The sequence below is a fragment of the Schistocerca cancellata genome, chromosome 10 (genome assembly GCF_023864275.1).
Source record: "Schistocerca cancellata isolate TAMUIC-IGC-003103 chromosome 10, iqSchCanc2.1, whole genome shotgun sequence".
NCBI classification, from domain to species: domain Eukaryota; kingdom Metazoa; phylum Arthropoda; class Insecta; order Orthoptera; family Acrididae; genus Schistocerca; species Schistocerca cancellata.
Window position 1 is genome coordinate 174,292,521 of NC_064635.1, and position 18,733 is coordinate 174,311,253.

General features: G+C 39.1%; 1 protein-coding gene across 3 annotated transcripts in view; it reads right to left on the reverse strand.

The window, feature by feature from the left end:
- LOC126106472 (zinc finger protein 628-like) overlaps positions 1 to 18,733 on the reverse strand; it is a 142,453-nt gene that overhangs the window by 69,758 nt on the left and 53,962 nt on the right. For all 3 annotated transcript variants that reach the window (XM_049912759.1, XM_049912760.1, XM_049912761.1), the window contains one exon: positions 4,300 to 4,374. In XM_049912759.1, the coding sequence (XP_049768716.1) occupies positions 4,300 to 4,374 (75 nt within the window). The remainder of the gene's footprint in view (positions 1 to 4,299; positions 4,375 to 18,733) is intronic.

The following is an 18,733-nucleotide window of genomic DNA, read 5'->3' on the forward strand; positions in this document are numbered from 1 at the left end:
CATTTGATTTCACAGAGCATTTCCATAATACATGTGTGTTGATGAGACCTACTGGCAACAAATATAGCAGCACTCTCTTAATTGCTTTGATGTCTTTCTTTAATCTAAACTTGCATAGATCCCAAACGGTCAAGCAGTATTCGAGTTTATACAATTTCATGTCACTGTGCAACATTAAACCAAACTATTTAACTGAGGTGGCTGTGTCAAGCAGCACACCACTAATACTGTATTTGAATATTATAGGACAGGATTGTTTTTCCTATTAATCTGCAACAACAGCGAGCAAAATTGGGCTTCAAATCAATCGTGACAAGACAGAATACATGGTTCTACACTGTAGACATAATGAAACTCAAGAACCACTTCCATCCTTACAGAGAACGGAAAGTTATTATCATCAAGTCAGGGAGTTCAAATATCTGAGCACAGAATTCAGAGACGAACCATCGAGTAAAATGGATATACAGGCAAGACTACAGGCAGGTAATCACTGTTACCATGGCCTTAATGCTCTCCTCAAAACCAGAAGTTTGTCAAGACATTTCAAAATAAAAATCTACAAAACACTCCTACAGCAAGTAGTACTATATGGATGTGCCACCTGCAGAACAACCAAGCAAGATCTGAACAGACTGATGATATTTGAAAGGAAAGTCCTTAGGAAGGTTTTTGAACCAGTTTACAATAATGAGATTGGAAAATGGAGGATTCATCACAATACAGAGTTGTATGATATTTACAAAGAGCCAAACATTGTGGCTGTAATGAAGACATGACGACTCCAATGGGCAGGGCATGTTGATCAAATGCAGGACAACCGATGGCCGAAAACTGTACTCAACACCACCCCAACTGGCAGAAGGCCATAGGAAGACCTACAACTCGATGGAGTGACTGCGTATCCAAAGACCTTCAGAGAGTGGGATTGCTGTAAGAATGGCAGAAAGGAGCTGAAAACAGGCTGAAGTGGAGGCAATCTCTCAAAGTACAACGTGGTCCTTTGGGCCTGATCGTGTAAAGAAGAAAAGATTAATCTGCATTAACTTACATTTTTTCCACATTTAAAGCAAGTTGACATTCCAGAATGAGATTTTCACTCTGCGGCGGAGTGTGCGCTGACATGAAACTTCCTGGCAGATTAAAATTGTGTGCCGGACTAAGACTCGAACTCGGGACCTTTGCCTTGGCGGGCAAGTGCTCTACCACCTGAGCTACCCAAGCACGACTCACGCCCCGTCCTCAAAGCTTTACTTCTGCCAGTACCTCGTCTCCTACCTTCCAAACTTACCAGAAGCTCTCCTGCGAACCACGCAGAACTAGCACTCCTGAAAGAAAGGATATTGCGGAGACATGGCTTAGCCACAGCCTGGGGGATGTTTCCACAATGAGATTTTCACTCTGCAGCGGAGTGTTCTCTTGCCCGCGAAAGGCAAAGGTCCCGAGTTTGAGTCTCGGTCCGGCACACAGTTTTAATCTGCCAGGAAGTTTCAAGTTGACATTCATTACACCATTACGATGGACATTACATTTCTGATGGAGATTCTGAATCTTTGCACAGATTGAGCCAACCTAAGATAAGTAAGCGATTAGCTGCCTCCCCCCTCCTTTCTCAGTCTGAATCTCTTTGACTGTAATGCCCATTCAGTTTGACTGTCTGGATACAGTTCTTTTGGTATCCTATTGTTAGAGGATGTAATTCTTCAGTGAGGCTCTCCTTGTCCAACATTGTTCAAGTTCTATGGCACACAGTCTTCTGCACGGAGTTCCTTTGCAATGGATGGTAAAGAATCAAAAGTGTTGAGATAGAGATCAGTGTGCTCGGAATCTGACACTCGATTTACAATGGTGTGCAAAACTTAAGGACAAAAGTAACTTCCATATGATGTGCCACTGCCAAGTAACATAGCTCAACTAAATTTGGATCATACATAAAAAGAACTGCAACAATATCGTACAGAAAGAAATGTGTAATGACACAAACATAAATGACACCTTTATCAAAACATTGAAATTCATGATGGTTCCCTTAACTTTACAAAATCTGGGGCATGTTTCTTAGTAGGGTGTGTGATCATGACGGATGGCAATGTATGCTCTGCAACGTGCTTCCATGCTCCTACATGGCTGGTAAGGAGTTCTTGTGGCAGGGCATTTCATTCTTCCACCAATGTGGTTGACAACTGCTGGATGGTCATTGGTGCAGGTGGGCTGCTGTGTAATACATCTTCCCAATTCATGCCACACATGCTCGACAGGTTCTAATTCAGGGGAATGGGCAGGCCAGTCCATTCACTGAATGGCCTCTAATTCAAAAACCTCCTCCACCAGTGCTCTTCGATGCCATCACTGTTTGATGCCATCACACATTGTCATCTAGCAGCACATCTTTGAATACAATCAATGTCTACCATCATGACTACTAGACAAGTGCTGCATACACAATAGCCTAGCATTGGTCACAGCCTTGACTTGAGCCCTACCAACATATCTAAGTCTTCCATTCACTTTCCTTAACACTGATTTTACACGACTGTGTCATATCATATCACTTTTTAGCTTTAAGTACTTGTACAATACATGTGTTCAAGATGTTCATCAGTAATCTTGTAATTGGGAACTATTGCTTTATTTCTCTTTGATGCATGCATTATCTTGCATTTATTGCAATTAAAAATGAGCTGCCATTCATTACATCAAGAGAAAATTTTGTCCGTTCTCTGCATTTTCCTATGAGCGTTCAACGAAAATATTTTCCTGCAGCCATCTTCACCAGCAGTGAACAGGTTGTGCTGCTGATCCCATCTGATAAATCATCAATGCCTACTGGAAAAAAAAAAAAATAGAGGTCCCGTTACACTTCCTTGGGCCACATCCAGTGTTACTTTCACTGTCCAGTACAACATACTGGGTTCTATTACTTAAAATGTCACTTTGATATTTTGATTACACAGAATGGGCATATGATTGGTGAGTCTGAACAATCCAAATTCCTAGGTCTTTAGACAGATGGTATGCTGTCATGGAAAGTCCGTGTTCAGTATCTTGTTCAAAAACTGTACTCTGTTATATTTACCATTAGAATAGTGTCTATAATAAGTGTTGGTAAAACATGAAAATTAGTCTCATTCACTTATGACACATGACAGCATATTCTGGGGTAAGTCTTCCCATTTTTGATTTGGAAACGGGCAATTTGAGAAATATGCGATGTAAGATTGTGAACCTCAAGAGTCCAGGAATTTTCTTTAATCTCATTTGTTGTTAATAATATGAGCTTACTCTCAAGAACGAGCAGCTTTAACTCAGTTAAAACTAGCCAGAAATACAACCTGCATTTGGATCAAGTCTCCCTGACTTTTTCAGAAAGGTTTACAGTTCTGCTGGATCAGTTTTCAATAAGCTACCACAAAAATTAAAAAAAAAAAAGGAGTAATCCTTGTTATTTCAAGCCTAAATTGAAGATTTTTGGCATGGCTCACTCTTCCTATCCTGTCAGAGGTGCTCCTGGGAAAAAAATTAAGTTAATTCCTGTGTTGTATTGTTGATTTTCCTAATATATACTCAAGCAGCTTCTTGTATGCATACGATTAATGTAAATTTTATTTTACTCATTATTAACTTTGCTGATGTTAATTCCACATATTGACTCACTCCATAACCATGAGATTTGCTCCTACAGAACTAAACATACGAAAGAAAACAAAAACCCTGAAGAAAATGGTCAAATATCCTCAAGTCAATCACATATCTGTGAAGATACTCTACATGAGAGTATTTAGAGTGGCAGTCTATGATGTGGCTCAGTGCCAAATGCCATTTGGAAACCTTGTATAAAGCACATTGCATTTCACACAAGTGGTATTTCTTGAATCCATGCAGATACTTTTTGAAGCTTGTTTTGGTCTAGGAATGTCATAATGTTTGAATTAAAAATATGTTCTAGGATACTACAACATACCGAACAGTTCTCCACCAGGAGATGAGACTCTACGGCAGCAGAAAGCTAACGTTATGTATAACTGCTCAGAAGGATTTAACTGAATTTGAGGTGTCTTATGAAATTCCTTAATAACTGTGAAGTACAACTGGATGGACTACAACAAGGGGCACCTCAATGTGACTAACAGAACTATATATTTCACACCTAATGAATTCTAATAAACCATCAGCACCATCTACATCAAATATGGTGAACAAAATCACAGAAAATATGTATGCATTCCAAAATTAGTTTTGGTTAATAAAGACTTCCGGTATTATACAACATAGGATGTTGCATCAAGCACATTTAGTTACCTCATTTCTTTGTTGAAATGGAGTATCAGCTTCCACGTTAAACACTTCTCCTGGCTTCATTTTTGCCTCTTCAATCTGCAAAATAAAAATAATTAATATTGAAAATAACAGAGGTCAAAATGCAATTCTTAAATTACTACTGAACAGCTGATCATTTCTGGGTAAGAGGCAGTGTGAGTTCAGAAGGTCAGTTCAAAAAGTAATCAACTTTGTCTTTCAACATCAATGTCATGAGAGTCCAGTTGTTATACCACAACAAAGAAAACATTTTTGATATGTTTTAGTATTGTGATGATCAAACAATGGAAAATCTAGGATGGAATGATGTGATGTGATGACGTTTTTTGCCTATTTAGCTGAATACCGGGAAGCACACTATTAATGAATCACATCATGAAAATCTGAGAGTAACTTCAATATTCTGCAGTCTTTCTGGTTTTCCATTCTTTCTGCAGCCGTATATAATTTACTTATCTCGATCTTGTCACTTAGCTGGTACCTTCTTCTTGCTCTTTTGTCCTCATTTCCATTCACCAGTTCCTGTCAAGCATCCTTTATTCTGCAGTCTCTACTTCCCTGGTTTTTCAACCTACTTATTTTCCTCCTCTTCATTGTTTCCCATCTTTAACCCTTCTCTTCCAACCTGTGTAATACAACCTCATTCTTTATTTTCTCCCTCAACTTCATCCTTTCCAATCTTCCCCAGATCCACTTATCAACAGTCTACAAGCATTTCTCTCCTCTTCACTATGGTGTCCATATTTAGGCACCACACAGGACAACACTCAATACACAACATTTCACTAACCCTTTTCTTAATCCTTCTTTTACTGAGCCACAGAAAATATTATTCCTTTTAGAAATAATTTCTTTTGCAATGGCTATCCTCATTTTAATTTCTTGATTATACATTATGTTATTGGGTATTTTGCATCCTAGGTACCCAAAGTTATCAACTTGTTTCAATAAATCATCATAAATTATCACATTTCATTTCCTTAATTGCCTTGTGAAAACCACTGTCTTAGTAGACTTCACGTTTATCTTCATTCCATATAATTCACAGCTAATGTGCAGTTCCTTTAAGGACAGTTTTAATTACCTTCTCATTTTTATATGTAATTCCACGTCATCAGCAAGCCTTACACCTTTCCTCCTGTCACCTGACTGCTTGGAAGCTGCTGTAAGCCAGATCATGTAAATAGACATTAAACAGGTGAAAGACAAGAGCCTCATCCAACCCCTCTCCCATTTTTAATTCCTTCAGACACTCATCGTCTACACTCACTCTTGCTTGTGTCATATATAGATTGCTTATTATTTTCCTTTCTTTCCAATTAATACCAATGTGCTTCAGGATACCTATGATTATTCCACCAGTTCTATCAGCAGCTTTTTCCAAGTCAACAAAAAAGACATAAACTTCCCTACCTTCTTCTAGGTATCTTTTATCAATAATTCGTAACAGACAAATTGCATATTTTCTCAGGAAAAACTGTTCTTTACCCAATACTCAACTTTAGATATAAATCCTCTGTTCATTAATCTTAGCAGAATTTTTGCCGAATACGTTATCAGACACCAGGAAGTTGCTGCTTTGTTCAGTCTCAACCATCCTTCCTTATGTCGGCTTAAAAAAACCATTTCTTGCCACCAGTAATGAGACAGGATAGGAATTGCCAGTGTTGTTCACGACCCAATTGATGATGAGCTACCAGAAATGCACACTGTTTTTCTTTTATTTTATTTATTTTGGCTACACCTGATCTTTGAACCTTTCCCACTGCATGTAAATTCCGCACGGTGGTGGAATGGTCGCAGTTTATCAGTTATTTGCCAGTTTCAAGTTCACTGACGTGGATCATTGTGGATTAATATGTTTAAACAGTCTTCATCAAACCCTGAAAGTCCTCGTGAATGTGGAGAGCCACTAATATCAAAACTTTCCTCTTTTAAACGAGAAAACCATTTTCTTGTTGTGCTCTGTCCAATGCCATTATCCCCATACATGGTGTAAATGTTCCTGACTGCCTCTGCTGCTGTCACCCCTCTGCTGAACTCAAACAGAAGAATACGTCAGAAATGTTCTGATTTCTCTACTTGGCACTCCATGTTCTAGCACCCACAGCTCCACTCACTATCTGCTAATGATAAAATGACAATCTGTAATCTCAAATAGTGAGTGAACAACGAATAAAAAATGACAATCAATAAATAAACCCATAGCAACCAGAACACCAACACACAAAACAAAAACACTATGATCTTAAGCATCAACCTAATACTTAAGATAGTCTTGTAGGAGATGGCATCCTCAATGGAGCATGGAGCAGAGTGTTATGAGGAAAGCTCTATTATGGCAGTAATGAGTAATTAATTGTCAAAGCATGTATGGATGCAACAGGAAAGTGTGATGCACTTCCACATCTGTTTTGAAACATTTAGGCACGAAGTTATTTATATTCACGCATACCACACTGCATTGACTTATCACGTGTGCCAGACTGTGCTACATGGAATTATAGTGTTGTGCAATGTGTCTGATCATGAGCTGATCATCATGGTATCTGTAGCTGAGTTGATTGGTTATTGCTACAGATAAACTATCATTTATGCTCATGAGAAATCAGTAGCTAGACTTATGGGATATGACTGTGAGAGAGATCCTAATGTGTATATAATATTGGTATGTGAACAGTGTGGCCATGTGAAGTAGTATTTGAGAATAGGAATCAAATTCTACCAGAACTTCGTTATTTTGAATAGTAAAATAGCACCAATTCCTTTGGTGCTGAACTGTCTCATTTATAGCATTGCTACTGCCCCAGAGAAAGAATCAACATGCCATAAAACTGCAAGTAGACAACTTACATCACACTCAAGCATTCGCATCTCCTACCTGTACAGTGCACAGTGGGAACATTACTAATCATGCATATATAATGCAATTAATACTGGTGTGAGCTGCTTACAAAAGGTAAATCACTGTTAAAAAGAATGAGGGAAGAGGGGAGGGGGGGGGGAGAGAGAGAGAGAGAGAGAGAGAGAGAGAGACTTAACTCCTTAAAATAATTGACCATTAATAATGATATAAATAAAATAGAAAGAAACATTCCACATGGGAAAAATATATTAAAAACAAAGATTCCATGACTTACCAAAACCACACAGACAAAATTTCGGGGAAAAAAGGACAGGTATACACTCGTACACACACACATATCCATCCACACGTATACAGACAGGATATGTGTGTGTGTGTGCGCGCGAGTGTATACCTGTCCTTTTTTCCCCCTAAGGTAAGTCTTTCCGCTCCCGGGATTGGAATGACTCCTTACCCTCTCCCTTAAAACCCACATCCTTTCATCTTTCCCTCTCCTTCCCTCTTTCCTGATGAAGCAACCGTTGGTTGCGAAAGCTTGAAATTTTGTGTGTGTGTATTTTTTTTTAATTTTTTTTTTTATTGTGCCTGTCTACCAGCGCTTTCCCATTTGGTAAGTCAAGGAATCTTTGTTTTTAATATGTTGACCATTAATAATGATTTTCATACGCAGGATTGGTCAAAGATCACAAGAAAAATGTTTAAAAATATTTCACCTGTTTTTTTTAATAATTTTTTGTAACTTTGTTTATCTCCAAAATTGGGTGTTGTTGCCCCATGTACCAACACCCATTTAGAATGCAGCCAATTTGAATATGCAATGAAATGGAAATGTTAAATGCTGACTCACAGCGGAGCAAATCCAGTTTAAACTCTGAAATGAATTGTAAAATTGACTCATTCCACATCACAGTAAGAGGTTGCAATTATGATCCATGGCACATGCAAATGACTGACTAACTACAGCAGAAGTGAAGTCGTAAACAGAGGTTGCACTGGTGTACTACTATACAGTTTCCACTTCCTGACTGTCAATGAAGTGAGCAGGAATCAGCTGGAGAATCGTGGAGATGACATGTGGGAGCAATTAGATGTATCAATAAATTTCTCAACTGTATCAAAGGGAAAACTCTCTCAAGAAACTACAAAATTATGCGACAAAATCGTTGGCCTTTGCCTGCCTCTATGAGAAATTACAATGATGTACCTTCAATCATGGTGTATGCAATTTCATAGAGTGCACATACATACAGTTCTCAGGTCCACTTACAGAGGGCACCTAGGCCAGCTCCCTGGTGCACTCTGGTGAGCCGCCAAAGAAACAGCATTATTTAAGTGATCACAAATTACTGCTACATCTATTCTTTATGCTGTATTGTCCTGTCAACGTGTTCAGTGTTATGCACAAGGGGCACCACAACAGCTCATTTATCACTGCCAACTTTTCTTCCATATACTGAAGTTTTAGCCCAACCCAACACTTTGTTCAATAAAGCAGTTACAAAAACCACTACACCCAATTTAGTTGTTATGTAAAGCATCTTAAGGCTTCAGCTGTACACATGCAACTTTATTTCTCAACCCATTTCACTTGTTACAAGTGTTATTACTGGAGGACTAGAAGTAAAAACATAAATTTTTGTAGTATACGCAGTCAAATGGAAAGTATAAATATTGTCTGTATGAAGAGAGAATCACCTACAGTTCTTGCAAAGCTATCCAGAGAAAACTCGCAATGTAGTTAATATCATATGGTGTGTTATCTTATGTTCAATATAAATAAATGTCACGATGGAGAGCATACAAACAATAACACAGACTTCAATGGAATTCATACAGATATTGTCATTAATAGCAGATAAGAAACATATAAATTGTCAGTATAACACCAAATACAGTATAATCAAAGAGTATCAAATGCAAAGGAACATCTATCATCACATAGCAATTACTCTATTATAATGTCAGAGGTTGGGAGCAGTTATAGGTAACAACAAAAACAGCATCCAAAACATCATTGTGTAACGGTGTCCAAATAATTCCTAGCCTGATCATAGTGGTATCCAATAACAAGATCTTATTACCAAAATAGAAAATGATAATATGCAATTACAAAAGAGATAAACATTATAAGTAACAACTTCCTATGTCATTTTTTACATACTGCATCATTACATAATGAAGTGAGACTCTGGTCTTGTTTAAGAAAACATTACATTAATGTTTTTCCTTTAGTAATACAACCGATTTATATGCATTATGCACTATCAGTAAAACAAAAGTGCTTCTGTAACAGTAATCAGAAGCGAACAAAGGTAAAGTTCCAAGAAATATACAAAGATCAGACAAACCCTATGTTACATTATCCTAACAAGTGAACATCTATGGAGTGTGACTAGCATATAAGGACATGTACTCTAAGCATAAAAATACATACATTAATAATGGGTATTAAACTACTCATTTGCTTATTATCAACTAGTATATCAATCAGTGGCTTAGTAAGTTATGCAGCCATATCTGCATAATGTGGCATACATAGTTGAAATAAATACTATATACTCATACAACATCTATACTCATAAGTGACATACTGCATAAACGGCCAGTATGAGGAAATTAAATGCAGGATTACGTACAAATTGTGCCCTGACAACATCACAACACATGTATACAAGGGCTGTTCAAATAGAAAGGTGACTTTTCAAATTGCGTGGGAAAAGTACATTTTATGATAGATCTTTTTTGTTTGTTCTGTTGGTACACATGTCCCGAACAGATGTTCACAGTTTTAAGCATGCAGCATACTGCAACTGTTTTTGACAGGTGGAAAGATTAGATGTGTTTTAGTGTGCTCGGCGATTTTTGATTATTATAAATAATGGAGCAAAGAATTTGTATCAAATTTTATGTGAAAAATGAAATCAAGTGCTCTAAATCACTTGAAATGTTGACAGTTGCATATACGGTGAGTCTACTCTAAGTATAAAAAATGTTACAAGTGGTGCAAGCTCTTCTAAGATGGCCGAGAAGACGCCAATGACAAACCTCGCCCCTCTGGGCACCCCGGCACATCAACAACTGATGATAACGTCGAAGCTGTGAAGAAAATAGCTTTCGAAAATATTCGAATTACCACAAGAGAAATTGCTGAGGATGTTGGCATACCAGTCGGCTCATGTCATGCAATTTTTTTGGATGTTTTGGGCATGAGACGTGGGTCAGCGAAGTTTGTTCCAAAACTTCTCAATTCTGATCAGAAGAGCCATCACGTGAGCATCACTCAGGAGCTCTTGAATGACATCAGTGATGATCCTGATGGCCAAACAAAGATTAACCTTTTTCGCACACTTCTACTGAATGGATGGAAATAGACAAACAAAACAAATACTCCTATATTTCTGAAAGAAGAAATCGACAATAGCATGGATTACAGAAGTATGGAAAGATCTAGAAAAAAACAACATCAAAGAATCGAAAATATCATAAAGAATCCATTTTAAAAAGAAAACACTAAATTTGGAAGGCTTTCAAAGCAGAAGAAATAAAAAATTAGGACAGAAAAAAGGAAAAGACTTCATGGGGAGAAAATCGAGGAATAATGGAAAAACAGAAAACAACAACAAGGGAAGAAGAGGAACTGAAGTTGTTAACGTGAACCTAGTCGGTCAATATGACTGTAAAAATAAAAATAACAATTAAAGAAAAAGATAATAACACCCAATAAAGACAACAGATCCATAACCTCAAAAGTATCATCAAGTCTAAAGAGTACATCAGTTCTTGCAGATTTCAAGAAAGCCTAAGACTCAATAGGTCATGAAGTTCTGTTAAACATCTTTAATGAATTCTGCAATGACCTTAAATAATTAGCATTAATTAGAGCCACCTTAATGGATACAAACTCTACGACAAAGTTCCTGTGGTGCCTCTCAAATTCCTTTGAGATCAAAATAAGAGTTAAGGAGAAGGCAATGGACAATCTACGATGTTTTTGAATGTGTCCTTAAAAAAAATCATCTGTATCTGGCGAACAAGATTGATAGTACCTGTCTACAGCCCGACGAGAATTGGAACTAAATCCATGAGAATCATGGTAGACTGTCTAGCTTTTGCTGATGGTATTCCCATTCTTTAAAATGAAGTAGTAACTGCTACTATTCAAATAAAACTTTTCCAGGAAACCGCTGAACAAATTGGCCTGCATATACCATTTGAAGAAAAACATAAATAATGACTAAAATCAAAGATGCCCCTCCAAAACTCCAGACGAAATGTAGAGACATCAACAGATTAGGAAAATTTAAGTAACTGTGTGATATCATTAAGAAAAGTGAATCAGACAAGGAAGCATTTAAGGAACAAATACATAAAGTGAAATAGCCTACCAAATATCACACATAATCTGCGACACAAAATGCCTTTCACAACACACTAAGATACATCTTTACGATACGGTTCCGAAGTCAGTAGTTATGTATGCAGCCAAAATCCTATCCCTGAATGCAATCAAAGTCCTCCTCAAAAAATTGGAGTAAAGAGAGTGCAGATTCATTAGGGCAAATAAGGACTCCAAATATGACACTAGCATCTACCCCAAAAAAAGGGTTGTCTATGGCACAATAGTGCTGTGGTACAACGTACGCAGTTAATGACACCGCCAACAAACGGAACACAACACGTGATACGTAAACATACGGCAAGGCTTTCATAATGAGCCAGGCTCTCATAATGAGCCAGTGATGCAGCAATTCGCTAACCAGAGGTGCAGTCATTTGCTGTCAGGCACCCAAGTCACTGTGGAATTATCTATTCACAGTGTTTGCACCACCAGGCAGAAAATTGAGCTGGTGGCCATAACCAGTGGCCGCCATGCTGCCAGACCGTTCCAGTGTTTGTAGGACAGCCATCATCATCAGCCCATCACTTATAGACAATGCTACCAAACTGGAGGCTTCACCAACCACTGCCAGTTGCCACTGCGCGAACCGTGACCACCAGCTGAAGACTCAACATTTGTTGCATCAGCACCACCAAGCCACTATGCCACTACACAGAAGATGCAGAATCTGTTCACCGTCGGCCCAGAGATTGACCCCTGGCCATGCCACAGGGCGAGGGCACACATCTCTAACTTGTTGGTGTAATAAAAAGTTTACATGCATGCCAACTGTCTCCCTGTACTGATCTTCCCCTCACAAAGGACTCCCACAGCCACTGTCGACCCATCATGCCCGTAATGCCCGGATAAGGGGCCACTGCCATCCTGACCACTATAAGGATGGGCCACACACAGCAGTCACTGCACACCCGACCCACTACAATAGAGAAATTACAGATGCAATAGGTAAAAGACTTACACAATATTACAGCTGTTACAAACCAATGGATGGGAACAGGCTGAGCAAGAACACATTTCACTTTTTTGACTCAAATCCCAAAACCACAATGTCTTAGTTAAGAAATACCAAATGAGACCTCCAACTCATAAAATCAAACTCAAAGATGTCTGCAATACAGATCTCTTCCATAAGAAGATAGTGGCAAATGGGCTACACTAAGCTGAGCAACCAAAAAGAAGATGTAGTGTCCCATGGACATAGGAGCATATGCACAAATAATAAAAGAAATCTGGACTTCAAAGAAAGCAAAGTTCAATGCCAAATATAATGATACTTAATGTGGAACTAGATGGACCCAGTGAAATAATAATAATAATAATAATAATAATAATAATAATTCCTCTGTCCTTCTGGAAGATGGAACTATTAGTTCACAAAGCTATTATAGAGTACGTACTTTTATATTACTCTATTGGCAGTTCTGATTCTTCTAGTGAAGGTAAGTACTAGTCAGCAATTTTGTCTCACAATTTCTTAGTTTTCAACAAGTTTTTCATTCTGACTGAATTATACTCTATAAATAAACATGAAATACAATCAGACTGAATATAGCCATTGATTAATGTGCAATTTTTAATTGTGAGGCTATTTCACAATAATAATAACAAAATCTGTAGTATGCTCATATGTAGATCACAAAGAAGCATACGATTCAACAGACAGGCCCTCACTATTCAAAATTTTAGAAGAGGGGATATTAGATCCCAAAACAGGAGAAATCATAAAACAAACACTAACTGGCATGAAATCTAAAGCAAAATTTATGGGAGAGATCTCAGAACCCTTTGACATACAAACAGGTGTGAGACAAAGTGACAGACTCTCTCCTATACTGTTCAACATAGTTCAAGACAAAGTTATGGAAGAATGAGAGAAAGAACTCAACAAATGTGGAGTTTGGAAGCCAAGCCGACTGGGCGTTGCCAAAAACAACCTCTACATACCATAGCTTGCATTTGTGGATGACCTAACGATACTAAAAGAGGATGAGCAGACTGCAGTCAAACAACTGGAAATACTCACAGAACATCCAGAAAAAGTAGGTTTACAAATTTCATTTGAGGAAACTGAATTATTTTGTTCAAAAACAGAAACTGAGAACTTGAAAACAAAATATGGTAAAATAAACAGGGTCACATACTTTACATACCTTGGAGAATTCATCGAACCAATAGGTATTGAAAAAATTTCAAAGCAACATCGCCTCCAAAAAACTGAAAAAGGGTCAAGGTTACCACAAAACCATGACAACAAAAAATCAGTGTCAAGAGGTACAAAAATTCAACACTACAATACTGTCATAAACCCAGTAATCCTCTATACAAGTGAAACACTAACTCTTTACAGAAAACAACAACTTGAAGACATCAAAAAAGAAGAGAGAGAAAAAGATCATCGTAAAAATTCTAGGAGGAAGATACACCCAAGACGGTCATATAGGCTACAATCAATTAAAACAACAAAATTTTCAAACATCAAAATTGATATTAGGAAAAGGTGAATGAAATCTTTGGCCATCTCAGCCAACTATCATAAAATCGGTTGACAAAGAGAATAATAGATTATCTAACCTCACTTAAGAATTCCACACCTTGGCTGGATGAAATTCGAGAGAACTTAAATAATGCAAACATAAGACCAGCCGACATTCTAGAAAGACACACCTCAGACACAAAGTAGACGAATGGTAAGTTGTATCAGAGCAACCAAAAGAAAAACAGTACAGACCAAAGTGGTCAGATGAGCACAAACAAGCCTGTTCATAAAGAATGTAAGTCTATTGGAAGAATAAGAAGAACTCAAAGAAAATTTGATCGAGTTATTTGCTTAACGTCTTCCATTTCTGGGGAGAATTCGCCAATAATAATAATAATCAGCCATTTGACATCCATTGTGGGGTCAAGGGCTACTCAACACTTTCACAGTATTCACTTGTCTTTTCCCTTACCTCTTTGAATCTAGCAAAGAACTTCCTCAGACCATTTCCTGTCTGCTCTGCAGGCTGCAATGACACAGTAAATTCAAGACAACATTAACATACAGTTAAGACACACACACAAACACACACATACATTCAAGAAATAAAGGCACAACATAATTTCATTTCTTTTATTTGTCAATCTGGTTTGATAATTCAGTTTGCAGAATCGCAACGTATTTGCAAACATTTTGTAAACATGACAATTAGTGCCATAGTGGCATGGGGAACTAGTTGTGTAAAGGCCTTTAAACACTGGTGTGCAAACACTCAACTGCCAAGTAACATAGCTCAATGAAACTTGGACCACACATAGAAAGAACTGCTACAGTATAGCACAGAACGTAACTGAAAGAAACATGCAATGAGACGCAAAGACAATAAGTACACTGAAGTTGCTACAATTTTCATAGTCCCCTGGACATTACAAAAGACAATCACGGTTCTTAATAGGATGTGTGATCACTACGAATGGCAATGCATGCGCTGCAACGTATTTCAGTGCTAGCCACAAGGTCGGTAAGAAGTCCTCGTGGAAGGACATTCCATTTTTCCACCAGTGCAGTTGGCAACTGCTTGACAGTAGTCGGTGCACGTGGACGTGCCGCAGTACATCTCTTCGACATACCTCAAATGTGTGCGATGGAAATTAAGTCAGGGGGGATATGCAGGCCAGTGCATTTGGCAAATATTCTCTCATTCCAAGAGCTCCTCCACCAAGACATTTTGATGCAGTCAAACACTGTCATCCATAAAAATGAAGTGAGGGCCGAATGCACCTTTGAAAACATGCACATGAAGGACAATGTCACAATAACGTTGGCCACTATGTGTACTGTGTTCAAAAATTTGGACATCAGTACACCCAAGCAACACTATGCCTACCCACACCATAGCACCCGAATATCAAAACGATCATGTCTGACAATGCTCACAGGTGCATTATGTGTCCCCACCTCTCAGCAAATGCGGGTGCATCCAGCAGTGTCAAACACGATTGTTTTGGTTGTTTAGGCTTCACGATGTGGAGAGGAATAACATCTTACACGTGTAATGACATCCAAATCTTTGAATGTGGTCAACGCAGTGGTCAACATTATTGTGACACTGTACTCGTTCCCCACATGCCCTTTTTCAGGGGTGCATTTGGCTTGAATTCATTTTTATGGATGACAACGCATGGCCGCATTGAAAAGCAGAGGTGGAGAAACTCTGGAAATGAGAGGACATTCAGCGAACGGTGAACAGACTGGCCTGTCTGTTTTTAGGAATACACTACAATCCTGTAATTATCACTAACACAGTGATCCTGAGAACAACATTAGATTAATTATAGCACACAAACAGGCATTTAAACAATCATTCTTCCCATGCTCAAAAAGTGAATGGAATGGGAAGAAACTCTAATAAATGGTACAAGGGGGCACCCCTTCACTTCACAGTGGTTTACAGAAAGATGTAAACATAGACGTAGAAAATCTGAAAGTGAAATCACAGGCCTTATTGATGAGTTTTTGAAAGATCATTTGAAAACAATGAAGGGATGTACAGTAAAAGAAATAAACAGAAGAGCAAAAATGTGATGGAGCGATTGTATAGAACTAAACAAATTTTTATAAATGAAAACTCCTATGTGTTTGGAGGGAAAGCTCACAATGCATGTGGTTTTGACTTGGCAGTGGGATATGGATTTTTCATGCATAGAGACGCATTTTGGGAATTAGTGGGAGAGATGGACACTAGTGTATGGCGGGCGAACATAACTGTTGCATAAAACATTCTTGGACTTCTTGCCACATCAGTTCAGGGTAAAATCTCATGCTTTCAACCATCACTTCCATTGTCTTCATCATCCTTGGTAGCCCTCTGTGATTCTTTCTCTTAATAGCTATAGCTCCTTGTTCCAATGACATTATTGCGTTTCACAATGAATCCTATGAATTTCTCTCATATATATATATATATATATATATATATATATATATATATATAAAGATGATGAGACTTACCAAACAAAAGTACTGGCAGGTCGATAGACACACAAACAAACACAAACATACACACAAAAGTATGGTGGGTCTGACACACCGGTGTCAATGTGTTCTTTTTTCCATTTCCAGGAGTGTGTGTGTGTGTGTGTGTGTGTGTGTGTGTGTGTGTGTGTATATATATATATATATATATATATGATATGGTTATAATAGAAGGAAACATTCCACGAAGGAAAAATATACCTAAAAACAAAGATGATGTGACTTACCAAATGAAAGTGCTGGCAGGTAGACAGACACACAAACAAACACAAACATACACACAAAATTCAAGCTTTCGCAACAAACTGTTGCCTCATCAGGAAAGAGGGAAGGAGAGGGAAAGACGAAAGGATGTGGGTTTTAAGGGAGAGGGTAAGGAGTCATTCCAGTCCCGGGAGCGGAAAGACTTACCTTATGGGGAAAAAAGGGCGGGTATACACTCGTGCACACACACACACACACACACACATATCCATCCGCATATACACAGACACAAGCAGACATTTGTAAAGGCAAAGAGTTTCAAGTATATACACTCCTGGAAATGGAAAAAAGAACACATTGACACCGGTGTGTCAGACCCACCATGCTTGCTCCGGACACTGCGAGAGGGCTGTACAAGCAAGGATCACTCGCACGGCACAGCGGACACACCAGGAACCGCGGTGTTGGCCGTCGAATGGCGCTAGCTGCGCAGCATTTGTGCACCGCCGCCGTCAGTGTCAGCCAGTTTGCCGTGGCATACGGAGCTCCATCGCAGTCTTTAACACTGGTAGTATGCCGCGACAGCGTGGACGTGAACCGTATGGGCAGTTGACGGACTTTGAGCGAGGGCGTATAGTGGGCATGCGGGAGGCCGGGTGGACGTACCGCCGAATTGCTCCACACGTGGGGCGTGAGGTCTCCACAGTACATCGATGTTGTCGCCAGTGGTCGGCGGAAGGTGCACGTGCCCATCGACCTGGGACCGGACCGCAGCGACGCACGGATGCACGCCAAGACCGTAGGATCCTACGCAGTGCCGTAGGGGACCGCACCGCCACTTCCCAGCAAATTAGGGACACTTGCGCCTGGGGTATCGGCGAGGACCATTCGCAACCGTCTCCATGAAGCTGGGCTACGGTCCCGCACACCGTTAGGCCGTCTTCCGCTCACGCCCCAACATCGTGCAGCCCGCCTCCAGTGGAAGTATGCTTCCCACTAACACCAACCTGTCAGAACTCCGGAGATGGGAACTTGCCCTTCAGCATATCCTCTCTTCTCGCTATCCGCCAGGCCTCAATCTCCGCTAATTTCTATTTGCCGCTGCTCATACCTCACCTGTCTTTCAACATCATCTTTGCCTCTGTACTTCCGCCTCGACTGACATCTCTGCCCAAACTCTTTGCCTTTACAACTGTCTGCTTGTGTCTGTGTATATGCGGATGGATATGTGTGTGTGTGTGCGAGTGTATACCTGTCCTTTTTTCCCCCTAAGGTCAGTCTTTCCGCTCCCGGGATTGGAATGACTCCTTACCCTCTCCCTTAAAACCCAAATCCTTTCGTCTTTCCCTCTCCTTCCCTCTTTCCTGATGAGGCAACTGTTGGTTGCGAAAGCTTGAATTTTGTGTGTATGTTTGTGTTTGTTTGTGTGTCTATCGACCTGCCAGCGCTTTTGTTTTTTAAGTCTCATCATCTTTCTTTATATATATATATATATATATATATATATATATATATATATATATATATATATATATATATATATATATATATATGGTTATAATAGAAGGAAACATTCCACGAAGGAAAAATATATTTAAAAACAAAGATGATGTGACTTACCAAATGAAAGTGCTGGCAGGTCGATAGACACACAAACAAACACAAACATACACACAAAATCCAAGCTTTCGCAACCAACGGTTGCCTCGTCAGGAAAGAGGGAAGGAGAAGGAAAGACAAAAGGATATGGGTTTTAAGGGAGAGGGTAAGGAGTCATTCCAATCCCGGGAGCGGAAAGACTTACCTTAGGGGGGAAAAAAGGACAGGTATACACTCGCACGAAAAATGTCTGCTTGTGTCTGTGTATGTGTGGATGGATATGTGTGTGTGTGCGAGTGTATACCTGTCCTTTTTTCCCCCCTAAGGTAAGTCTTTC